General features: G+C 40.8%; 1 protein-coding gene across 5 annotated transcripts in view; it reads right to left on the bottom strand.

The window, feature by feature from the left end:
• AK8 (adenylate kinase 8) overlaps positions 1-27037 on the bottom strand; it is a 63465-nt gene that overhangs the window by 13681 nt on the left and 22747 nt on the right. For all 5 annotated transcript variants that reach the window (XM_071766417.1, XM_071766420.1, XM_071766421.1 and 2 more), the window contains 3 exons: positions 26226-26357; positions 23810-23899; positions 10803-10944 (listed from right to left, as the gene is read on the bottom strand). In XM_071766417.1, the coding sequence (XP_071622518.1) occupies positions 10803-10944; positions 23810-23899; positions 26226-26357 (364 nt within the window). The remainder of the gene's footprint in view (positions 1-10802; positions 10945-23809; positions 23900-26225; positions 26358-27037) is intronic.

Raw genomic sequence — 27037 nt, 5'->3', positions numbered from 1 at the left:
GGTTCAGTGTGGAAAAGACTATTTGCATTTCAATATGTTCGACTTATCCTGCCAATAAAAACATGGAATCATGAAGAAGAGATCAGTGAAAAACAAGAGGTGACATCCTGCAGACCTTTCAGATAAAACAGCTCCTTACTTGCAACATTTCTGTTGACGTCCCAATATTTCTGAATGATTGGGTTTTCAAATGAGATCAGTCAGCATGCAAATAAGGAAACAGGATCAAGACATCTCCCACACCTGATTGGATAAGGAAATTATCAAAAGGCCCTTTTTTCATACCAAATTTCCATCACAAAAGGTCAAACTTTCAACTTCCATTACTTTTGCTAACTGCATTTCAGTGCCTGCCAGCTCATGGCTGCTGTTTGTTTGCAGAGGGAAAAAAGAGAAGTAGCAAATGATTTCATCTTCTCCCACATCTGTCATGCAGGATGGACAAACATTTTCTGATCTTATGCTGGTTTTCTCTACAGCCCTCAAAATCCCTGCAGCCAAAGCATCACTTCTAACCTGATTAGCTGTTCCCAGGTTGTTTTTATTTTTCATACAGGTTCTCTTCTTGATTTCTTTCTTACAGACTGACAAGAGTACCAGCTGTGCTGCCAGACGGTCTTGTTCTACATTCTGGCCATTTAAAATACTTTTCTGATGTGTGTCTTGCCAGTTAAAACAAAAAAAAACACAAAACCCCCCCAAAAAACAACAACAAAAAACCCACAGAAAAACCCAAACCAAACAAAAAACTACCAACAAAACAACACAAAAGACAAAGAGAGCCTCATTCCTCTGGAAATCCTCCCACAGTTGGAGTTTCCCTTGCAGATCCTCCCTGGCTTCTGCAGGTTTTGATCCATCCCTCTGGTGAGCAGAGACCCCCAGGGTTTGCCCTGCCTGCTCAGAACACTCAGCTCATGCAAACTCAGAGGGTTTACACCCTGGTGTGTCCACAGAGGAGCAGCTCAGCACCCCAAGGTCTCATCTGCTGCTTTCCTGGGTTTCAAGCTGAATTTTGGAGCAGCAGAGCAGCAGCACGTGGGGCAAAGACAAGAAGAAAAAGACATTGGTAAAAAGTGCAGGACTCGTTGTATATGTTGCTACTGGTCCCATAAAAATGCTCTCTCAACATTATTATCATTGCAACATATATAACCCATCAGATTAGTACCTAGAGACTCCTCCTCTTCTGATTTTCTCTGTTCTTCTTATTACTCAACAACTAAATGTTTCACAAAGCCATTTCCTCCAGAAATATTTATGTTCCCAGATCTTTATTGGCCCCTCTATCATGACCAAGCTTTTATGAGCACTCTATACAGAACTCTGAATTAAATACATAATTCCTGGCCTATCAGTTCCTGCCTTGATGCTGTATTTATCTGTTTTATACAGCAAAGGCTTGTGGCAAACTACAGAACACCTTACAGAAAAACTAATTTATACAGAAAAGATATTTCTATCCAAGGCTGGCCGTGTGAGTTAGGGATTACAGGAAGCTAAAGAGGAGCAGGAGGATGCAGGGCTAAAGTTCCAGCAATGGCATTTACTCCTTGTGGTAGGTTTCCTTTGTAGCTCATTTCTACACAGTTCTAGGCATTAGGCTCTGCACTACCACACACTGGAAGGAGATGGAAGATGCTCCTTGTAAATGCTACACAAATGTTTCTCCCTCACTTGCACCCCACACAGGAGTCTGAGGTTCCATGGAGTAACTGGGTATAACCCATCAACTGGTGACTGCTCCCAGGAGTAACAGAGCCTGGCAGCTCCCTCCAGGAGCTCTTCTCCCAAATTACCTCCTTCAGCTTTCATGTTCCCTTTTGCCTCTCTTCTCCCTTTGACCAACAGTCCCTGTGCATGTCTGTAGGTACCAAGTAAACTCAAATTTTGGCTTTTTTGCCACCTCAGAGCAAGGCAATGATCTCAGCTCCTGGTACCCAACCTGAGGCAGCCTCAGAACCCAGGCAGACTCTGAGCAAGGTTCTCCAATAGCAAAGTAACATTTTTTGGGTTTTATCTCTAAGTCCCCACTCTTCACAAATCCATAGCTACAGAAACACTAAGCATAAGACCACCTAAGTGGGCCACGAGTCATTCTCTGAAAGGTTAAAATTTGTAGGACTCTCATTTTCTCCTGGGACAAGGCTGGTCAGAGGTTGTTCCAGGATGAACCAAGAGTCTCAGTCACTTGGTAGGGTCTGGGGATTTAATAATGGGCTTTTCAATGTTGCTGAAAAATCATAAAAGTTCTGCTGACTGCAAAGGAAGTTCTGTTTACACTGAGAGCTGAGGGGTGGCTTTCTAAGAGGAGTAGCTGAGTAGCAAGTTACTCAGCCTTGTACTGACTGCCACTTTTAAAAAGTGACTTTTTTTTCATCTACAAGATGAAAAATTATTCAGACAGAACCTGAGATCTAATAAAAAAGAAAATGATGGATTTTTTATTCTTGGAACTGTTCTAAATAAAAAGGATTCCTGTTTCTTAAAAGACCTGACAACTCTGCATAACTGCTTGTACCTAGAAATAAATTGAAGGTAAGGGCACTCACCTTCACTCGCAGTCTGTACACACTAGGAATATGTGGAAACATGAATGTTTATAGTTATTTTCTCCCTAATACAACACAGAATCCTTCCTAACACCATAATGAAAAAAAAAAACCCTTTTACAAAATCAAATCCTCCACTTCTTCCGAGGGCAAAATTCCCAGGTTACATTCCAATCAAGGATTGCAGAGACACTGTTCCTGTAAACACAGAAATTCACTGTCACAGCCCTACTTTGTGGACCAGGTAAAAATTAGGCACATTTAGGAATATCAGACCTTCCCAGCACATTTTTGCAAGGGCAGGGAGGACCCCAGTCAGATTTTTGTCTTGGCTTCCAGGGCCATCACCATAAATCACCCCAGAATAGCAGCAGTGACACAGCATCTTTCCTTAAAAAAGAACAACTGCAGCTTCTTTCACAAGGACTGCCACTTGCCATTTCTTTTAGGTAATCAGAGAGCTGTTAATTAATAAACCTGTCAGGTGAATCATCCTGCTCTGGTCATCATTATCCATTCTGTAACAGAATCCTGCTCTCAGCACTGCTATCCACCCCATAGCTTCCAGCTCAATTAACTTAATGCTATGCAAATGAGAGGCTCTCCTCATCATTAGCTTATAGACCACAAATGTTAATAACATAATTGGGCCTTCAACAGGGTAATTAGACACGATTTCTTCCATTAGTCTTACAAGGCTAATTATTGTTGATAGGAGAGAGGGGATGAGTCCCAGTGCTGCATGCAAAGAGGGGCATCTGGTTAAAGCAAATATAGACAAAGCATCAACAAGGTAAAACAAGAGTTGAGATCTACAGCAGGGTCAGGCAGGGGTTGGGGGGAAGGAGACAGCAGGGTTAGAAACTTAAGAACCACTGGAGAAATTCTCTACAAAGCAGGAACTAAAAACCCAAATACTAAGCCTGTACTTGGGGCTCTCCACAAGCTGAGGCTTCACCAACCAGAGGAAGCCGCTCTCCAGTTTTTTTGCAGATGGAACAATTTGGAAGCTGTCCTGTGTTTGCAATGCAAATATATAGACAAAGAAGGACATAAAAAAGACTTGAAGAAATTAATCTGTTCCTAGCTCTCCCCTGTCATTAACTCCAAGCTTCTCTCCTGCCATCCTTAGTTTTACTGTGTGTTATTGGATGTTTTTTGTAACAGCTACTTACTGCAAGAATTACAGAAATGAAATACAAGACTCTAATAATCTCGAGCAAAATGCATTTCAGCTATTTATTAATGGAAATTTAATAAAAAGCTGGACTTCGTCTGACAGACTGGCAGTAGCATTTTGAATTAAAAAATGGGAGCAAGTTTTCAAGCTGTGATTTTATTTGGAATGGGGGAGTGAAAGCTGAGGGCTTGCTCCCATCCCAGTTAATTCTGTGCAGTCTCATCCATGGTGGTTAGAAATGCCCAACTGGAGTCAGAATTCTGTGAAGCCATTGAAAATGAGGAATTAAACTTACAAAACCATGGCATTTGGCCATACCTACCCCTTTGCTTTGACAGTTCAGTGTTTTACTGCAAACACTGCAGTATATGTATATATATACCTAATATATATATAAATCTGATGAGTACAAAGGACTCAAGGGGCTGAGACACCGCATGATTGCATTTTTTTTTTTTTTTTTTCCTGTTTAACTTTAGAGCAAATTCATGTCCTATACAAATCCTTTCATTTCCCTGCAGGTGTGTGAGAAGGAATCTTCCCTTATACTTGCCTGAAAATTAGCTTAAAGGGCAGAGTTCTGCAGTTAAGAATTTTGTAAAAATAACATATTTAGGGAAGAAAACACAGTTCTGCTCTCTTGGATTGCCCTACACTTGCTAAATTTACCTGCTAGAAAATTCTGAGCTAATACCTTGTTCCAAGGCAAGCAGCAGTAAATCCACTGATATTTTAATGAAGATTACACTTTCTAATCCTCATGATAATGACAAACCAGTCTCCATTCAATCTGCAATATTACTTGACAGTTTTAATCACCCAAGCTGTATTATATTTGCTACAGCCTGATGCACTTGTCTGCCCAGATCTTGAGAGAATCTCAGCAGCAGCAGCAGCATAATTCCTGTCCTGCCCGTGGCTTTCAGGATGGGCCACACCATCCCTGAGCAATGCCTTATTCTGGGATTAATATCTCAGATCTAAAGATTTACTAAATCAGAGCACAGCTGGCACCATCTCGTCTACATTTTTTCTCCAGAATTCCTGAATCAGGGAAGGTAAAACACTTGTGATGCTCCTCTGATGCCCCTCTGCTCCCAGCATCAGACAGCAAATGGGAACAGACTTTCATCAGCTCAGTTTGAACCTGTACAGATCCAAGGGTCACCTTTCTACTTTTACTGAGAATAATATTCAGCCAACTTTCACTGCTGATTTTAGAGTTATTTTTTTTTGTCTCTCCAGTTAGGTATTGAGCTCAGAAAGGCAGCATTGATACCAGTGGCATCTTCTGAGAAAAATGGTTTCAACATAAGGGCAATCAGGATAGAAAGTCTTTAGGCTTCCTAATATTCCCTCATCTGTGAGAGGTAGCTGCTGCAGAAAAATATCCCTCCTTTCAGCAGGAAAAAGAATAAAAAATTAAGCATGTAGTTTTGGGTCCTTGAAAAATAAAAATAAAAATTAAAATATTGACTTAGAAGTGGAAGCTTTTTTTTTTCTCTTCCTGGAGTCTTAGGAAGCTTGCTGAGATCAGAGATCTCCTTAATTGCTGTATCCAGGATTTCGCTAAACAAACTCCAGCCATCAAAAGGAGCTTGTATGAGGTAACTTCTAAAAATAACACTTGCCTCCCACAACTGAAGCCAAATATACCTTCTATTTCTGCTGGAGCAGAATAAGCTTGTGACAGCAAATGCAGCATCCTACAGAAAGCCCATGGAAGGATTTTTCAATCTGCAGTTGCTGCTTTCCCATTAACACCTTTCCCCAGCACAGGAAAGTCCTTTGGTCCCAATGTGGGGCAGGCAAAGTAAGATCCTCTTTTTGTTGTAATCATCCCATTTTCTGTCTATTGGATTATTTAAGTGCAACAGCTTCCATTTGGATTTATGTTGTAAGGGAAGAGAGAGCACGGTCTCCTAAGGATGAGATCAGAGAACAAGGATTGCCCACCCATGGCAGACCCAAAATCTTGGCTGCACTTGCTGTGTATTGAGCTGAGCTCTGAGGGCTTCCACTGAAGACAAATAATTAATCACCTAAAACACATTTTCCAAACTCTCTTTCTGTTTCCTAAGCCTACCAATAACCTCAATAAGATCCTTGTCCCTTTAGCTCCCAGTTTTTCCTGAACCCATCGGTTTCACTTGGAAACTGAGAGGGGGGAGGCAGAGATGAGCTGGGATGGGAGCACTGATGTGCAAATAAAAAGGAACCTGGTGGGCAGCAGTGGAGACACCAGTCAGTAAACCAGAGAATGGCTCTGATAGGAGACAAAACATGAGCAGGCCTGAAGCAGTGAGTTGGTTTGCCTGTTGTTTTCACTATTTCCATACACTGAGCTAAATCCTACATATTCCTAGAACTTCTGCTGCTGCTTCTCTCTCTTCCTGGTGCAGGCAAATGTCACTGAACTGATTTAATACCTTGATTACCACATCATTTTTCTGGGTTGCTTTTCCCCTTCTGAAAACGAGGAGAAAATAAAAAGGTATAATTATAATATTCCTTCTTTGTTGCTCATCAGATTTTTGTATGCCACCAATTAAAAGCACATCTATCATAAATACCCAATATCCATCATTTAAATTAGGCCAAAGTTTTAAAAACGCCCTGTAAGATTTTTCCATGTCAGAACAATTCAATCACTATTATGTTTCCTTGATGCAAGTATTTTGGGATTTAGCTTGTTCCTTGATAGGATTTTAATTAAGTCATTTACATTTAATTTCCAAATGTGTAGCTGTTACAGAAGACAGCACGGAAATGAAGAGACAAAAAGGAACTTGCAGACAGCCCTGCTCAAACAAAACCATTTCTGACATAAAAAATGAAGCTAAGGAGTACATATTCAGTGATAAGTATTCCAGTCCATGTCTGGTAAACTCTCAGATAATGGCAGCACAGGAGGGTCACTGGGGTTCTATTAGCTCAATTAATGAGGAGTAAGATAAGGCTAACACCTAGCTCTTCAAACGACTAAAAAATAGAGCTGCTAGTAATGGAGTTATTAACCTTCACCAGCCATTGAATTTGGCTGCTGATTCAAACTCCATTTCCTAGTTCAGGCCTCCATTAACAGGCTGTTTATTATCCCTAATCCACACTGGGATCAGCTGCAGAAATACGAAAGCCCCATGTAAAGACCAAATAGTTTAAAAAAAAACCCCAAAAAACCCCAACCTTTTTTCCATCCTAATGTTTTCAACATATTCACGGATTCTGCCTTAGAAATAAGGAATGTCATTATCCTAAATTGTTTGAATACCAGGTTCTTCATGGTGTGTGGGAAGAGAAGCTTGAAATGTATTGTGTAAAATGATGACATAACCAGGGATAGAACCACAGTGGTTTGAAGACTAAAAACACTGCTGGAAAACTTGTACTAGAGAAGCTAGTGCTGTTTATTTTCTCTACTGGGAAAGAAAAAAAAACACTTTAATATTGGAAAAATGGGGATTTGAAATACATATTGTTATATAATACATATATGTATTGTTAGGTCAACCCTCAAGTCCATTCCTCCCCTGCTCAGCTTTGTCTGTTCACTTGTATAGTTTGCAGTTATTACTGTACTGTTATATAATTAAGACTGAAATTTCAAACCCTGGATTCACATCAGATGGGGAAAAAACAACGGAAAGGATGGCAGAAAGGAACTGGGAATGCCAGGACACAGCAGCAGAGTCTGTGGGTAGAGCTGGAAGGGCTTGAGGGCTGGAACAATCTGAACTGGAGAGATCTTCAGCTGAAGGGTCTTTGGGCTCCTTGCTGAGTCTGCACACACTCAGCTGAGATTCTCAACACTGATTTTTCAGTTTATTTTCAATGAAGGAGACACCACAGTTACCAGAGTCTACATGCACCAGAAATTTTTCCAAAATCCAACACAGTAACATCTGGTAGAGTATCAGCAATTATGAAAAATGGAGTTAAGTTCAAAATAAAAAATGTTTATGCTACCCTGAAAACTGAACACGGTTCTGGTTGTTCCATTTCAGCAAAGACACAGAATAAGTAGAGAAGTAAAGAGCAGGGAGAGAGGATGATGAGAAGAAGGAGATGACTTCTAGGAAAGAAAAGGATGAGCATAGCAAGGTGCTTTGGCTAGGAAGGAAAGGACTGACCAGGCAGATCCCAGAGGCTGATGGAATCAGGAGTTTTTTAGCTGTATAATAGGAAAGGTGTGTAACTGGTTCTCAGTAGGAGAAAAAGAGGAATTCCTTTCCATGTGTTCTGATGGGGGCCAAAAGCACAGTGTTGGAAAAGACACCACAAAGTCCAGGAAAATGGGCAATTAGACACTTGGCCAAATGACCCCTGGCTCAGGGAATCCTTAAACTCCTGATGGCCTTGAGCTGGTCCTGACCCATGCTAAAGGCAAGAGATGCCCAAGAGGTGACACTGTGGTTACTGAATGGGTTTGGGAGAGAGAAGAGGAGAAGAAATATTTTGGTAGCTATTATAGAGAGTTCTCAATATATTAGAACTACCTATGCCTATCTTTCCTATTGTTCCTCAAGCATTAGCAATAATAATAAAAAAAAGGCAAAATATCTATTTCCACTCATTTGGGTGAAGAACTAAACCAGCCCTTTGCATTTGTAGTTCTGAGCCTCAGATGCCAACCTGTGATTGGATTTAGGTTCCCACTTCCCACATGCACTAGGAGGTTCAGGGTGTTATTGTACTGGGTAGCTGAGAGCCCACTAATAGATTCACCTCCTTATTTGCCCTAAAGGCTGCCACAGTTCAATGAGATTGGGATCCCGTCCACTTAAGCAGTAACTGCAAGGCAGAGAGCAGGACTTGTCTTCTCCAGGTACAGAAAAAGCAGAGCTTTGGCACTCAGGTTTTATCTGAGACAGACACTTCCCAGTCTGTAAGCAAGACTTTGCTCTGCTGCAGATTCTAATTTAAAGAAAATCTTGTGCCTTACTTTTTCAGTGGAAAATGAATTATTTTCCTTTCTGTTCCAGGGCAGTTCTTTGGGTGCAGTGGCTGATGTTGTATGAGGTTTTTTTTATTATTACATTTTAACAAACTTTATAGCCCATTTTGTTTGTTTTCAAGTAACTTTATTTTCCTTCTTTTCTACCATATATTACTAGGTTTGTTTTTCTTTCCAGAAGATGGAGGAGTCAGGAGACTGATCCTGCTCAATGCTGTATAATTTAGTATTATGTGTACTAGCTTTATGAGGTGGGAGTCAGATAAAACATAGTATTTGAACACTAACCATTTATTAGCTCTAAGGAATAGATTTGTGACTTGACAAGCAGACAATAACTCTGTGTTCTGATCAGCCAAAGAGGTCTACTTTGAGTTCAAAATACAGAGTAACACACTCTTTCACAAATAATTTTGTTTACTGATGTGACTAGATTTTAATAATAAACTTGATATATATGTAAATTTATTTTAATCTAATTTCATCAACAGAGCCCTCCTAAAAATGAGACTTTGTAGATTGTTCTGTGTCTGATTTATACATTTCTGCATCCTATTCCCAGATTGATTTCAAGGCTATAATTCTATCAGGTTTTTCTCCTGATGTCAGAAACACCACCTCTGCAGATAGTGTTTTACAACTGGCATCACAACTGAAACTGAATTACTGCCCTGCTATCCTGTGCTGCAATATGTCCTTTTGTTTATAATCACCTCTCTCCCTTATACACCTGCTACTTCACTTCCACGGAAAATATCAGCTCCAAAATCAATCAGGTAGCACGATCTCTATTTTTGTCCCTGTGTAAAGCAGGAGCTGCCAGGTTTTTATCTCAGACGTGGACGTGCAGAGCTCTTTTAAGAAAATGGAAGCTGAGCAAATGGATCAGTGCCAGATTTCCACACACACAATTTTATAATGAGTTTTCTCTCCTCACCTGATGAGGTCTGGATCCTCTGAAGGGGCACCCAGCAGACACCTGAATATTCACACTGATCCCAGGTACCTGTGCTGGGACTCAGGACCTGCCTGCTGAATGCACGGGAGGAATAACCCATGGGAAATGTGATTTAACTGAATCTAGCATCAGTTTCAAGAGTCCTTCTCCCTTTTTTCCCATGAAATGGATTCCTGTTTAAGATGCATTTCATCTTTTAATAGACAAAGTGACTACTCTTTTCTCATACTGTCATTTTTAACCCTTGATGGAATGAGTGCTGGTTCCCTTTTCCTTCTCCTCTTTTCTCTCTCCACCTCAATTTTACCCTTTGCTGTTTTTCTGCTCCACCTGCACAGGGATGGGGTGAGGGTCACCAAAGGCACAGGAAGGGGAACTTTGCCACCTTAAACACTTCTGTGGGTAACACACCTTTTCCACTACCAGTTTTTTTAGCTAAGAATAAGCTTCCTGGAAGCACAGAGACTACAGATTTCTGATGTATGCCTTTAAAATGGTCCCCATGCCAGCCAGGGGTATGGGCTGCAGCAGAAACCCCTGGGAGGGGGATGAAAAAGCCTCTGAGCTTTGGTGAGTGTCCCAGAACCTCAAATCCTCACCACCTCTGGGCCAGCTGGAGAGACCAACTTGATTTTATTTGCCTGGCAGTCATACCAGTTCTCTTTTGATGCTCATTTCTCTTATATTACATTTCTGAGTACTTCATTATAGCTCAAATAAAATATAATTCTCATGTTGTTTTTAATTATTTCACAAAACCCAAAAGTCTCATAATGAGCTCCTTGCAATTCAAATATAGTTCCATGATATTATGCCAATGCTAAAGAAAGAAGATGCAGATCCCCCCTCCTGCTGCAAATAAAATACACCTTCTGATGTAATCCAAACTTTAATCCATTTCTTATGGTTTGCCTTTAGAGGCAACTCAAACAAATAACCAGAACAACAAACCTCTTCTCTCTCCCACAGTCTGGCCATCTGGAGGATTTGTAAGGCCAGTGCTCTATTTCCTACTCTCCAGGAGAAAGTCTCCTTTTCTAGCTAAGGAAGCAATAAATAAGAGGCAGCAGCCCATCCAATGTCACTGAAGATTTCGATATTTCCATAAACAATTTTTTTCAGATCTATAACATTGTGATGGCTTCATTTCTACTTTACCTGTTTGGAGCAATCTGGGATTTTTGGAGCTCTTCTCCCTGCTCTATGTCCCTGGGGAAGCCGTGGAGCACCCAGCCATGGGTCAGGCAGTCCAGGGCACTGAGACGTTCAGCCAGGATCCTCACACACAGGGGGTCTGGGACTGCAAGGGATTGAAAAAATGACATTTATTTTGTATGCTGAGTCTGCAATTAAAGAGGATACATCCCCCTTCTTCTGGTTAGCCTGCTACAGGAACTGAACCACAGAGTTATTCCCATTGATGACGGATAGAGCTTGGAGAGAGGAGGTACTGGGGACTTGTGCATCTCTGCTGTGCTGCCAGGAACCCCCAAACCCAAAGGGACTCAAGCGAAGTATTTGGTAAAAACCGGTGCCTACAAATTTTTGCGATGTGCTTTTTTTCCTCTCAGCCACCCTGGGCTGATGTCACAATGAAGTGTGTGACACAATCTTATCAAAATGCAAAAATAATGACCTGAGTTGTGTAAAAGAAATCCTAAAACAGGAAAGAAATTTCTGAAGCTTTCTGTATTTAACTTAAGGGATGATAATGGTTCTGCCACAGCAGGAGAGATGCAGCATTTCTCCAATTTGCCTAAAGGTTTCAAGCTTTTATAACTGAAAATAATTTTCCAAAATGCATTTCAACTACTGTAATTACTGCATTGTTGACTCCCTCATTTCAGAGATAAAAGTTCTTTTTTCCTCTATTATAATTTTTCTTCAGGGCAAAAGACAACATCAGCAAGATGCTGACTGGGATTACAATTCCTGTGCAGCTTTTAAAACTCCGTGCAATGGGATGCAGTAGTCAGGAGATATCCTGCACATTTTCACTAATGCCTTCATAAAGTAAAGTATTTCAATTAAGATACTTCAACTGGGTTTTGGGTTTTGTTACAGGAGAATTAAATTATTAGGGTCAACACAAGTGACTAGAACTTTTCCCAGCACTCAGGAAACGTGTTGGGCTTGGTGTTGTACAACTGGAATAAAAGGTCAGCAAAAGCCCTGGAGCTGCTTCCCCAAGAAGCAGCCAAAACAATTTTCAAGCAGTGATGAGAGTCCCAGCTCCTGATTTGTGCCCTGTGTGTAAGACACTGTTGCCTCTGCTGGAAACAAGTGATAAAAAATGCTCCATAAATCCACATCATGGAATGCTGATGTTTTGATACTCACCCTGCCATCCCATCTGCATCCAGAAACACAACAACAAGAGCTGGCAGTGTCAGGTTTCTAACAATACAATTTGCTTTTTGACTGCCTGGCAGGGATGCTCCTGGATTTGAGCTGAGTGTATTATTATTATTATTATTATTATTATTATTATTATTATCATCATCATTATCATTATTATTCCTCAATTATACCCTGGGTACAAGGAGGTTTCAAACTGCAATAAAACCATTTTGCTTCCTGAAATGTAACATTTCCTACAGACTTACACCTCTATCATAAAATTCATTACTTCGCCTTAAAATAATCAAATTACTGAGTTTACAGAATTGCACTCAGGATTCAATGTACCAGCAAGAAGGGAGGAAAGCCAGAGGGAATTAATTAGAAAACAGATTAGTGCATTAATTGAGAATATCTACATCATGAAACAAAACTAGTTAAGAAGAGTAATATTCTCCATCTGCTAAAAGAAAATAGGAATGGAATAAAAGCAGGCACTTGACAGAGAGCAAAATGACAAGGTAAAACTGGGCATTCCATTAAAAATGGGACTCACAAAGTGAACCATCCAACAGTGCAGCAGGAGGCAGGAATGGCATCAGACAGATGACACTTATCTACCCAAAACCTGAGCTGCAGGAGGGGATAACAGGAGAATCTCAGTGCTCTTGGCAGGGCAGTTTTCTCCCTCCCCTCCAGCTTACAAGAACTGATACAAACCCAAGACATCCTAATAGGAATAAAAAAGGAAAAAACCAAATCCCACCTTCTTTCCCTAAAATGTATTCCATACAAAGACCAGTGGAATTTTCCTGTTCTTCTGACTTTCTAGCTGCAGCACTCATCTTTTCATCTTCATGCGTGTTATTTTATCAGGATTCCTCTTGGAATCATTAACATGCATTTAGAAAGATACTAAATTACCTGATTTTTCTGGAAACGTTTTCTGAATGCTTAAGACAGTTTCATAATGGACTGGAATAAAACCATACAAACCCATCAGTAAATCTGCACTGGAGCAGGGTTCTGCCAGAGCTGACATCCCTGTGAGGTGAACAGGGGCTGAAAGTCTCAGGAATGACACAGAAAAAGAAGTGGGAATTCTGTGCTGCTGAGTTTCCAGCAGATCATAAGAAATTCTCCAGTTCCCAGGGCCAAATTGCTTCCATCCTGCACAGAGGAAGGAGAAACACTACAGCCTACAGGAAAAATAAAATGCAGTTTTGCTGGGAAGCAGGCAGCAGCTCCTTGATCTGATTTCTTCCCATGGGCCTTCTTTCCATCAAATCCTTCCACTTTGGTCACTATTTCTGAACAAAACTGAAACAATGGAAAGAGGGAAAAAAAAAATCTAACAAGACAGAGTGACAATTAATTATTAACTGATCCAATGGCATGCCAGGTTTGGGATGTTTTAAGTAATCCCAGAGATACCTGGTACCCCTGGCACTGCTGATTGCAGCAGGGATGAGCAGCCCCACTCCAGATTGTTGGTACAGGAATGTACACATATACATCACTAAATAATACAGCTGATTACATATCTTCCTGTGCCTCCCTCTAAAGCTTGATGGGGAGAAAGAAAACATAACCAAGGCAGACAGCAAGCTCTGCTCTGCTCTTGATGAGCAAACATCCCTATCAGTGCAGCACGAGAGGGGAACAGAGCTGGCTGGTGGTTTGATGGCATTACAAAGTACATCAGCTGCCCTTCAATAGCAACACTCACACTTAAAAAGGCTGCATTAAAACTGTAAAACAGCTTCCACAGACCAGAGAGGAAAAAAAAAAGGGGGAGAGGGGTGGGAAACAAAGAAAGAAATCAATATTATTCTTATTTTGCTGTGGAACAGGGTAGGTAATGAAGAACTCTGCAGTGTGGTTTGCCTCTTCAGTCATGTGGAACTGTCTCTTGAATGTAAGGCAAATTAATAACCTGTAATTGGAGGGGCACAGAGGCTGGGTAATGCCAGAGGTCTCCTGGCCTTAAGCACAGGACCCAACGGGCTCCACAGCAAAGTAAAACGTAGAGCTTTGGATGAGACAGACAATCTGCATGTTTTAAGTAGATTATGAAGCACAAGAGCTTTGAATAATCAATTCCTTTTCAAAATAAGCTTGTGTGACTTTCCAACTCTGAAAGTTGGGGGAATGAGACTCTGGAGAGATTTTACTTTATCATTAGAGAAGTCCAAAGATAAGTTTCTTGCAAAAATGACTATGTGCTCCAAAGAGATAATGGGATCAGGTAATGGGGAAGCACATCTCTAAAAGGGAGAGAAATCAAGGTACAGGAGTAAAATTCCCCCATCAGAGGCAACATGGCAGAGCTGCTGAGCTCCAGCTCTGAGAGCCCAGCACACACCAGGAACCTCAGCAAAGCACAGGCTGCAGAATGAGGGCACAACCAGCTCCAGGTAGCAATGGAATTAATTCATGTGTATATTCTTGCCTAACATCAATACCACCCATCAGATCTCCTTTACCTCCCAGCCTGTCTCAACCACGTTAATGGGCTGGACCACAGAGCTGAATTAGCAGCTGGGGACCCAGGGAGTGATCTAATTAATCAATCAATCAATCCATCAATCAATCCCAGGGTATGATCAGGCAGGGTACAGGGAACAGAGGCTTAAAGTGCTGGAACTGCTGATGGACACCCAGAGGTTTTCCATCTCCAGGGCTGTCAATCAGCACCCTCCAGCAGACCATTTACAACATGAATTTACTTCCCAGAACTTCAAAGGTTTTCCCAAGTATAAGGTGCTGCTCCTGGAAAGGACTTCAGGAACCTCATGGGACTGTGGCTCTTCCCCAACCCAGAGCTCTGCAGGACTGAGAGATCCCTATCAGGCAATCAGTGGAGAAAATCCTAGCACCTCTCAAGGGAAAAGTAACAGAACATTAAAGGCAGAGTCTGAAAGGCAAAACCAGTCCTTGGGAGATTACAGGGCACCATTCTCCTGTAGCTTCAGTGCTGTCAGTGCTCCAAGCTATACAATTATCATATTTAAATTGATTCCTCCTCCATATATTGCCCTTTTAAAACTGACTTTTGAAGAGCATTGACACACTTCTCTCAAATCTAAGAACAGGATAAAATACACACCTGCAGATGGAAGTGGTCAGCTTTGTGCTGTAAAAAGTTTAAGGTCCTTTCAGCAATATTTTCCATTTACCCTTTATTCTTCTCTTGGAGATTTTTCTTTATTTTTTTGCTGGGTCTGAGGACTTGCACAGCTAATTCAGATGCCTGAGGCTTGATCCCAGTATTTGACAGTTAACATCTTGCCCAGAGTATGAGTTACTGTCAAAGGCTGTTTCCCTGGATTGCCCTGTCAATCCTAAATTTAGCAAAGCATGAGATTTGCTTATTTTATTGCCCTATAAACTCCGGATTAACCCCAACAAGTCATTTTATTTGGAGCTTGCAGAAGTAGTCAATTTCCTTGCCCACATCAAGCTGCTCAGAGATAGCATCAAATTTTGTTTAATGAGTTTGTGAATGATGTGACAGTGATTTACCATCCTATAGGTTGATCACTTTTAATTGAACCCTGCCAGCCCCCCAGCTCGGTTCAAACGGGCTGCTCTTCCCTTGCACAGCTCCCGAACCCAGTTTGCTTACTAAAAATAACAAAAAAACCCAAAAAACAAAAAACCAAAAAACAAACAAACACCACCACCACCCCCCCCAAAAAAAAAAAAACCCAAAACAACCCAAACGCAAAAAAACCCCAAACCCAGCCCTCAACGCAAACAGGGAGGCGGCAGGGGGTTCGTTTCCATGCAATAAACCACGGGTTTGTTCGCGGTGCAGGAGCCCGGACCAGAACCGAGCGGCTTCCCCCGAGGGGACCGGGTGCCCCCAGCCCCGCGTTGGCCACGCCCCCAAACAGATGGCCCCGCCCCTTGCTGTGACCACGCCCCCTGGCCCCGCCCCCGCCCCCGTGCGTTGTTCTCCAGCGCCACCTCCTGGTCACTCCGCGCAGCGCAGGGCGCGGCAGCCGATCCCGCGGGGACTCCCGCCCGCGGAAATCCACAGACACCGCGGATTCCGCCCCGTCCCCGCTATCCACGGACACCACCGGGATCACCCCGGGCACCCGAGGGCGGCACCGACTCTCAGGTTTGGGAAGCAAAAGGTGAAAAGGGCCCATGAAGAAGCAAAGAGGCAAATAGCGGCGTTTCCCGTGCTGGGAGGGCACCGAGAGCACTGAAGGGGAAAGGCGGGGGATGGCAGCTCCACTCGCGCCTTTTCCACGCAGGGCACTGCGGAGAATGGGTCCCTGCCACAACCGGAATCGTTATTTTACTATGATTTAGTCCTACGATAAAATATTTAATCCCCACATTTAACGCAGTTTTGTTTCTTCGAATGTGTTAGAACCTGGTGGGGTTTTTTGGAGGGTTTTAAGTCATCTGGATCAGGAGTTGGCTGTATGGAGGAGGGAGCAATGACATCTTTAAAGCAGGCACAATCCCCAGTCAGTTTCCAGGTGATAAATTCAGACCTGAACGCTTCTCAGAGCAGAGCATCCTTCTCCTCACAGCCAGCATCTGAGTCAGGAATCTGCAGCTGATCACATCAGGGAAATAGATAAGATTCCAGCCCCTTTCCCTGCTTTCCCTGCTACTGGCATCTTCAAATTTAGCTATGGAAATTCAGTCCAAATTGAGGATCCAACATACAGACACAAAAAGCTTTTTTCCCTGAAAAACAGACTCTGCAATGAGCATTTTCCTGAGCTACTGGGGAGCCCCGGGATGATCTGGTGGGAATGACACCAAGGTCAGGATCTTCACCCCTGGCTCCCCAGCCACACCCTCACTGACAGCTCCAGTTCAATTAGTTCTCCTGCCTCAGTTTACCCAGCTGCTAGACAAAAGCTCCTCAGTTACTTCTGGGGGATGTTTCTAACCTGAGAGATGCTATACCTGGTAATGCAATGTATCTTTGCACTGCTTCTTTTTACTCCTCCAGCTTCTGCAGAGAGAATTCTGCCAGAACACAGCAGCCACAGTTCTGACCCATGGGAAACATCATTCCTACCAACCAGGTGCCTTTTCTCTGCCTTAGGAATAAGTGGTTCAGCTCTGTTGAAGAACACAGGGCGTGGGCAAAAAAGGGCAAAAAAACCCTTTTTTGCAGTGGTTATATTAAAAAAAAAAAAATAACCAAACAAACACTTTCGCTCTGATAAACATGGTGGGAAACATCTTGGATTTCTACACCAGATAGGAGATGAGATGAGAGGAGAGGACATCAAGGGTTTGTTGTTCCTCCCAAGTGATGCACTTTGGATCCCCAATGATGGGATCACCTGCCCACTCCTGCATTTCTCCCCTTGCTGCTCCTCCTGCCACCCACCAACCACAGTAAAGAGACTTTTGAGAATGTAAAGTGGTACCCAAGAGCTATTAAATGTTTTGCATCTCATAAGAAAAAGCCAGCTTCATACAGGAGCCTGAGTCTGTCTGTAGAACAAAAAGAGCCAAAGCCAAAATTTAATGTTAAACTCCAAAGACCTCAGGGTGCCAATCTGCAACATGCAGATTTTCTTCCTATTTTCTTACCAAAATTTCTGTGATTTCCCCATCTCAAACTCCTAACAGAAAACCAAACAGAATTCAAGGCAGCTGCCCTGAGCTGCAACTTCCAGGAAAGGAAACACCACATTTCTAAGTTTCTGCACAATGATTATCAGCAACAAAGACCAAAAGAAATAGAAAATATTAATATTTATATTGTTGTTTGTTGGTTAAAAGCCCCTGACAAATCTGAGGCCCTGCATGGCTGAGGACCACAGCTTCCCTTTAGATCCAGGAATTTTTGCTGATCCCAGAAAGGGGATCTGGGGTACCTGATCCATTTCAGCTTCCAGCCTCTCTGAGGAGAGGGAGAGGGGCTGGGACTGAGCTTTGGGTACTGCAGAAGCAATAAAACAATCCTGATGGGGAACCCTGCAGAATGTCCCTGGTAGGACCACAGCCCCTACCTGATCATCACAACTGCTGCAGGAAACAACTGCACGAGTCTCTGAAATAAAATCACACTTATTATTGTCTGATTTGGCTCCCAGGGTTGGCTTTTTGGGATGAGTTGGGGTTTTTTGTTGCTGCTTTGTGTTTGGTTTTTATTTATTCTTAAATGGGGTGAGCTTTAAAAATATTTGAGTTTCCCCAGTGTTAGTTCAACCCTGAACATCTGCCTGCCAAAGCAGCAATTTCAATTGGTTTGTGTTGTGTAGAATCAAGAAAAATATATTCTAGATTTACAAATAAAGGAAAAGGGGACTTTAATGTATCATATTTTGTTGATTCAACACATAAAAAAGGTAAAATTCAGGAAAGAAGATGCCAACTTACTCCCTATATGCTTTCATATACAACTTTCTATTCTATGTCCTTGCATCTTTTTTTAAAAATACAGACACTTAAACCACAAATAAAAATATATATAATTTTATTTTGTTCTCTTGACCACCAATTTTATCCTAGTAGGAAAAAAGACTGCTACCTATTCTCCATTAAAAAAAAAAACCTTTGCAGCAGTCCCAGAGGAAAAGTCAAAAGTTTGACTTGAAAAACGGAGCTACTTCAAAAGCATTGTCAAACAGAGGTGAAGGTTTCTTAAAAATGCATACATTAAAGTGTGGTGTGTTTATAAATATCTGTGTATCTTTGCACAGTATATTTGTGGTAAAGGTGCACATATAGCTGAACATATAGAATCACTACAAAACCAACTTAAATAAAGCAGAAAATTGTTTATTAGCTGCTGTTTGGGCTCTGCGTGTGTGTGTGTGCATGTGTGTGAAAAAAATGAAAGAAAAATGGAGAGTTTTTTTCAATAATAAAAAGGGAGTTGCACTGCAGGGCCCCTAAAGCTTGTGAAAAATTAAACTCGACGGATTCAAACTGTCCTATTTCCACTTCAAAAGAGAAGAGGCACTGAGCTCTTCCCAACTTATCTTCAAACGCCCAGCACCCTAGAAAGTTTCTTTAAAAAAAATAAAGTCTCTAGTTCCCCCAAGCACTGTACCCGTTACTGTAGCTGCTGTCTCTCCCTCTTCTAATTATACCCATGTGAGTCTATTAATCAACTTGTAAATTATTTAGAGAGCCATGCGCTGTCTTCAGCAAGTACAAACACACTGCATGCAAAGCCTTGCTGGAAACCAACAGAGCTCCCAAAGGGTCCCTCTCCAATGTTCAGACAGCTTCCAGCTCGCCTGCACAGAGCTCTTAAAACCAAGAAATAACTCTGAGTTACCTCCTCAGATAGCAAGGTTTACTCAGCCTTTCAACTCGGAAACTCTTTGCAAGTTTTTAACAAAGTGGAAGCTGCTCTATTGTCAAATTCTGGCTTCACACTCAGTGATGAGAATATTAATTTGATGTCAAAAAAAAAACAAAACAACCCAACGAACCAAACGACCCAAATGCTTTCGGTGAGACTCTGATCACAATCACCAGGGGACCCCGACTTTCAGAGGCTGCACCAAAAAGCACCCCTTTAAAACCACTGCAATTTAAAAGAAGGGGGGCGGGGGGAATAATCTACATTTGTACGGTAAAAGGTTTTATTAGGAAACAGGAGAAATTAGGGAATTCCAGGTTTTACCCCCCACACACAGACTGCCATTGGGGACAGCTTCAGATATTACTGCTCAAAAAATAGAGAAAGGAAGGGGAAAAAGCAACACAGATTGTGTGTGTTCAGTTCTAACAGGCTGCAAGCAGTGCAATGTTATCTGTCTGCCATGAATCCACTCTATTTAGCACCTGAATCTTCATTTTGGTGGAAAAAAAACCCAATTACCCCTACTAATAGCAGTTCTCCCAGCTGAAAAGCACAACCTTACAGGTTTAGGAGTGGGTTTTTTTCTCCTGGTCTTCATGCTGGTTTTCTGTCATTTCATTTTTCTTGGCTTCATTTAGTGCAGCCTTGCAAGCAGATATATTAATTACTGATCACTCCAGGCTATTTTACCATGAAAACACAGAAAATTGAACAGAGAATGGCAGCCAAATTTCTTTTCAACTGACCCATGACCTTTCCTATTTTTGTGTTGCCCCGAATACCAAAATGCTTCTGTTTTCATTAATAAAATGCAAGCAAGGGGGGATTAAAAGAGCAGGAATGCTTCCTGCAGTCATTTTTTTCAAACCATGACAATCACCTATGAAATGGTGAAGGAAGCTGCTGCAGATGGAGCTGGGTCTCAGAATGCAGCCCAGCCCTCAGGGTTACAGCAACTGGGGACACAAACTCTCTGGTGGGGACCCACATGGGCATCACTTGTCCAGACTCTGAGTTATTAGGAGGGGAGGAAGCTGTGGAACACTCTGCCCACAGTTCAGAGGGAATCAAACTGAACAAATTAATTTCAATGTATTGTCTTGCTGCCTAGGGAAGGGCTCTGGCCACTGTGCTCACCTCTTACTGCAGATGAAAATCTCCCAAGGCTGCCCATGTACTAAATTAAGCTTTATTGACCAAGATTTCACTGGAGTCTTAGACTCAAATGCTGGAAAATTTCTGCCCAGAGTATAGCTGGCAATAATTGCCCAGTATTCAGTGAAAACCACAATATCCTAAAGGAAAATTCTGAACATTTCAGGGTACTTGGCCAAAGAACAACTCCATGTTTATGACAGGCAGCAAGAAGTCAGGGTGCTGAACTTCTCACTGAAAGCAAATTTCTGACTCTCTAGTGTGCACCAACTGTAGGCTACAATGTCTTGGGAATTAAAAATTTAATGGGCTCAAAAATAGCTTTTCTACCTTCATTAAGCAAAGTAAATCACCATATGGAAAACCAAGGAGTTTCCTAAAGAAGAGGTAAGGTCTGTATGAGACAGCAAACACTAGAAAATACAGAAAATGGGAAGGCACTGAGTTGCCTTCTGGGGTGAATAATGGAATGTTCTGGGCTGGTTTTGAAATCCATGTTGTAAACATGAAGCAGCAGTACAGGGGAAAAAAACACTACAAAGAATATTTGTGAATCCTAAAAGCAAGGAGAGCTCTGAGTTAGGCAGGCAGGACCAGGACAGAATGGAAAAGCCTCAGCAAGGAGCTGGGGTTTGAGGCTCCCGAGGACACCACAGCCCCTGCTCTGCCTGAAATGCCCAAACTGTGACCAGACGGGAAACCACAACCAGAGCAGTGCCCAGGGCAAGGGCTTCAGCAAGATGTGAGGAGTCCTTCAAGATTTTATGGCACTGGTTTCATTTTGCTTAATAATAGTTCAAGCACGGCAGGGCTGATGGTTCCCAGGAATTCAGGGATAACAGCACCTGGAGCAAGGATTCCTTGCACAAAGGAACAACCAAACTTCCTTAGTAATTAGAAATCCTGTGACAATGTTAAAGTTCTCCTTGCTTTCCCAGGTATAACACTGTCTGCTGTTGACTGAGCTGACTCTATTCAATGGGATTTTCCTGAAGCTGAAGGTTGTAACACTCTGAGGATCTTTCCTCCATAGTAGCCTGGGTGTAACTCTGGAGCAAGAAACAAGGATCCTTTGCCCATCTTTCCTCCTTGGTATAAAATGTTCTTTCATTTTCTCTCCAAGCCTCTTGTGAGGGCAGTAATGAATTCTTGTTAGTGTTTACTAATGTAAATTAATTCTTTGTTATCCCTGGGAGAGGAGGATTAGCAAAATGACAAAACTTATTATTTCTGGGACTGCTATAAAACATTTATTTTTATTCAGCCCTTAATTTTGTCGTATGTCCCACCAAATAAAATCTATGTGCATATAAGCAAAAACTAAGTGAGAATTTTTTAGCACCATGCACAGAAATATAGTTATGATTTCCATTAATATTCAGAAGCATTGTACAGCTTTATCCCTGCACACTATATTAAAAAAAAATTAACCTAAACCTGAAATAATTTCTGATTTAGAGGAAGAAAGGAATTACAACTTCAATTTCATTTTCCTGAAATGAAAGCAGCTCCCTTGGAGTAATGACATCCATATTTTTAGGGCTGGATGAAAACCACTGTCTGTGCCATTGTTTTACTCCAGTGGGAATGCTTTTGGTATCTCCTTTACGGGACTTTGGTGGTTAAGATGAAGTTTATAAAACAGACAAAGAGCATTTTAGCAAAGAAAGCTCCTAAAGGACTGATCTTTGAATAAATAGATCATCCAGACTCCCATCTCAGCCATAACTGCTATTTAGAGAGGGAGGTTTTACAGTGTCTGCCCTCTGCTCTGCAGAGCTGGGGAGAAACCGAAATTTCAGTATCCATGTAAGGTTCTGAAATTAATGGAAAATATGAAAAAGAGCCAGGTCCAGTGCTTGAGCTGATCTCCACATGAGCCTGGAAACAGCAGCAGCCACAGCCAGAAGTGACTGCAGAGTCCTGGGGTGTGCTGGGATTAATATTTGCTGTGATTATTTGGGTTCAATACCCATTCTGATCAGCAGCACCTCTAAATCTGAAAAATCCTCTCCCAGATCTCTGCTGATGTTACAGGGGAACCTCTCAGGCTGTAGAGATTCCTGGGTTTCATTCCCAGAGCTCTCCCAGTCCCAGCAACAAGGGGGCTGCCAGGGAAAATTAATGCCAAGTTACTGCATTAAGGATAAATGCAATCCACTCACTGGAGATGAAATTTAGAGTTAAAATGTTATTACCTTGTGGCTTGATAAAGTGACTGACAGAGGGACAGAACACCCAAAGGTGCAGCTGCCAAAGGGCTCAGGGAGGGACTGAATCTCTTGTTATGGTGTCAAGGGAACTGCAGTTAATTTTAGAGGCTCATGTTTCAGGTTTGGGTTAATTCAGCCTTGGGATTAAGCCAATATGCAAAAGAAAAAAAAAAAAAAAAGAAAAAGAAAAAATAAGAGGGGACTCTCAAAGATTTGCACCTCACCAAATGACTTTTCTTGCCAAAAAAAAAAAAAAAAGACAATGAAGATTTTGCTCAGGAGAGGGTTCACTCAAAATTCCATTAATGCTGAAGCTTAACTGAGATTTCTCAATCTTCAGCAAAATTGTCTCCTTATATTTGTATCATTGGTAATCACTGGAAGTTCCTCTCCCAGGCCATTGTCATTTGGCAAAATAAACATTTTTCCACCCCAATGAAATGTAACTTATCCTGCAGTACTGCAGATCTTTTCTGATTTTTTAATACTCACCACAGGCAGGGACTTATCCTTGTGCAAGACAACTCACAAACATGTAAGTTGAAGCTGCTGCCCTAAGGACCTTACAGTATTTATGATTTATCTTAAACCACTGCAGAGCCTTCCAAAAGCAAAATATGCTTAGATATTCTTAGTGGTAGTTCCCTCCTACAACCAAAAATCCTGATAAAAATTACATGCAAAAGAAATTTAATTTTTAAGTAAAAACATTTGTGGGAAAGCAGAGGAATCTACAGAAGCATTCTGCTAGTCTAAATCTACACATAAAACCAGAGCCTTATTGTAGCCCACTTTAAATAAAAATGTAACATGATTCTGTGTTCAAAATAATTTCAACATTTGAAAATGAGACGTGTATTAGAATTGTGATTTTAACTCAAAGATAAAAAACATGGCAACCAAATTCTGGAGCTTATACAAAACATCTGAATTCCACAGGAAGGATGAGTTACTTGCTTTGATGGTATCAAAGAGTTTAAAACTCTGATGTCTGTTATGCAGCACCTCCAGACACAGGTAAGGAAAAGAATTAAGCAACTTTATTCTGCTGCAACTCAGCCTAAAAGCTGACAAGAAAGAAATCACTCACAAATTATATTTTTTGCCACAAATTTGTAACTGCAGTGTAATGAGACAACAAAGTCCCCTACCTGGGTATCCATTGTCAATATAAGGCTTAACAAGTTCTCCAACTTTTGTCTTGCCTGCAACAGCTTCCTTTAGCAACTGCCCACAGCAAACTGAGAGGAAGGAAGAACAAAAAAGACACAAGGTTAAATTTTAAAAAGGAAGCAACAAAGAAAAGAAAAAAAGAAGCTGCATATCAAAATAAGGTCACTGAATAAAATAGAAGTTGTAGGGGGTTTGGGTTTGTTGTTAGGATTATTTTGGGGGGTTTTTTTGGTTTTGTTTTTTGTTCTTTCTTTTGTTCAAGCGAAGCAAAAAGCAGAGACTGAGTGGGGGAGAATACTGAATAAAAAAGAATACATTTGGCAAAGAACATATTAAAAGCAGAGGTCGAGAGAAAGATATTAATCAAATATGTTACTGAAATAATAACTCAAGGTTTTCTAGTGGTTTTCACTTTTTTAAACTTACACTTCCTGAATAAAGTTCCTTCCTCTGCTTTATCACTGCTGTCATACTGCTGGGCAACCAAGCCTGAGAACACTCCCCAGGAACAGCTCTTGGACAAAGTTTAATGTTTGTGACAAGGAATTAACACAAAGTTTAAAGTCATTGTTCATCCTGGAGAAGCAAATTTATATTCACAGCAACAGAAACTCAGAGCATGGATTATTATCTATGTGCCTAAATTCCATTCATGAAACCATTTAAAAACAGGATTAAATTTCAAGCCTCAGCTCCAGTCCCAATGACCTAACTGGAAATTAAGTGCTGAATACTCTCCAATAAACTGATGGTCTTCCAACTCTGTTTTAAATACTTAATTCTACTAATATTTGGTTTACAGTATCCTTAACTAAAATTCAACGTATGGGTAAAGCAGTGGTAATCTCTTTAGTAAAAAGAGCTGCAACTCTCTAATACAGTAATTATTTCTTAAAAAGGCAAATTTTGACCTAGATTAAAAACTTGCAGCTTTATAAACTGAATTCAGAAAAAATGGTCAGAAACATAAGAACATTTTTTCTTTAACACATTCAAATGTTTTCTTTTTCATTAAGTCAATTACACAATTATTAAAAATATAGCTTTTAATAACCCTACAAGCATTATTTTTAATATGTAATTATAAGCCACAGCAATATTAAAATAGCTGAGAGCATTAACATTTTATCAATTTTATTTGTACTTATTTTATTGTACTTTGTACTGTAAAATAGTTTTTTAAATAATAGACATCTACCTTTTTCAAGTTCACTTGATATAACTTTATTAATATTCATTTAAAAAAAAATACTGAACTAGTGATAAAGACTTTAAATAAAACACACTAAACCTGGAACTCTACATTGATAAGCAGACAGTTTCATAGCTGTTTCTGTGCCTTCAACAGAACTGCTCAAACCTATGATCTGGCCACTGGCTGGAATGATCCTATGGAAAACATATGGCTCTCTGTGAAGGTACAAGTTGGAAATGGGAAAAAAATTATTCCTTTTTTGCACAGATCTACTAAATCTGTAATTGAAAATGATACTGCTCAGAACTTGAAGATAACATGCACATGTAAAGCCAAATTCAGGCTCAATTAAATCTTTTGACTTCACTAGGACTTCAGGGAAGATGCCAGCAAACCAGGACATCACTGTGGACAACTGAGCAAGATCCACTAATTAAAGAATCTCCTGGAGATTAAAAAAAAAAAAATTAAAATAAAAATACCCTGCCTACTTAGTTCTGATGTTTTCCTTTGGTTACATTGCCAGAATACTAATGACATGAGCTGGCAGTTTGCTTAACAAAGAGGAGATAAATAACCAGCAAAGTACAGATATCAGACATTTGTTTAAAATAATTTATGGCTAACCCACTGTCAGAAGGCATTCAGGAACATGGACACATATTGCACTGATCCCATTTTGTATTCATACTGTGAGAGTTTGGAACATGAGCCTGCCAACCACAACCAAGCCTCATCCAGAATTTTCCAGGCCTCCTTTACAAAATAAAGAGAATGCACTTCTAAATCATTCTTTCTTTTTCTAATATTTTCCTTCAGATGCACAGAACCTGAGCCTTCGTTAAAGTTCAGAGTAAATTAGGTTTTAAAGGTGTCCCCATTGGGGTCAGACAGCTGAGACTGCAAAGACATCACTCGAGATCCACAGAGGAGTCCAGAGCACATGGAAAACCACTGATACAAGTGGTAGAAAAACTGATGAGTAGAAAAATGGTAGAGCTGGTTTGTCACAGTTTATATGCTTTATATTTGTATTTCTTCATTGAAACACTTTTCACTTCCCTCAAAAATCCGACATCCATGACAATGGACAAGCAGAAATTTTATAAGCAAGTAGGGAAGACAGACAAGCCAAAAATAAATGGTCAGAAAGAGAGAAAGGGGGAACTGAGCAAAGTGCAGATTTACTGAGGACTTACTGTTGACAACATCATATTTCTGAGCTATCAGTGCTGCCTGCAGGCTCTTCCCACTGCCCGGGGGTCCACAGAAGAGAATCCGGGGTGTGAAGGGGGCAGCTGAGCGGTGCCGTGTTCGGACATAGGTGAGGACTAAAAGATGAGAAAAAGGCAAGAAATACAGTTTCTATCTATATACAGGCTCATATTAAAAATAGATATCTATCTATATACACATTAACTTCTCTCTCCTTCTTTAAAAAGTCATTTTGATCATCACTTATAACTGAAACATCTCCATACTCCAACCCAAACCCTGACTGATAGAACTGCCACGTCAGCACCTTACAGAGGCACCTCAGCAATCTCACTATCATTACACTCCTGTGCTTGCTTTCATCAGTAGATGTCAAATTATTTTAAAGAGCAGATTCAATTAATAATTGCTCTTTTACCATGTTGTTTTTAGCAGAAGTAATTTTTGCTTGATAGGTACAATTTCACCATGCAAATTATAGAGGGATATAATTACATTTAATACTTTCTGCAGTTTCTGAACAAATATTTAAGTGTAAAAACTCAGGATGTTAAATTAATATGACATTTATCCAGCTGTGTGTGTTTGATTAAACAAACTCCTAATTACAATATTATAGACTTGTAGCATAGGATGTCACAACACAACATGGCACACACAGCCAAGGATGACTTTATTCTTTTGTCCATCATTTTTGCAGAAATATAAAGGCTTTTTGAGCTTCTCTGTCTGATTCCACTCTATTTGCTGGACATCATACAATGCATATGGGATATTACATCTGGGTCAATCTACA

This window comes from Heliangelus exortis, chromosome 22, assembly GCF_036169615.1.
Source record: "Heliangelus exortis chromosome 22, bHelExo1.hap1, whole genome shotgun sequence".
In the NCBI taxonomy this organism is placed as follows: Eukaryota; Metazoa; Chordata; class Aves; order Apodiformes; family Trochilidae; genus Heliangelus; species Heliangelus exortis.
The sequence above is the reverse complement of the archived record's forward strand: the minus strand, read 5'-3'. Positions and strand labels throughout refer to the sequence as shown.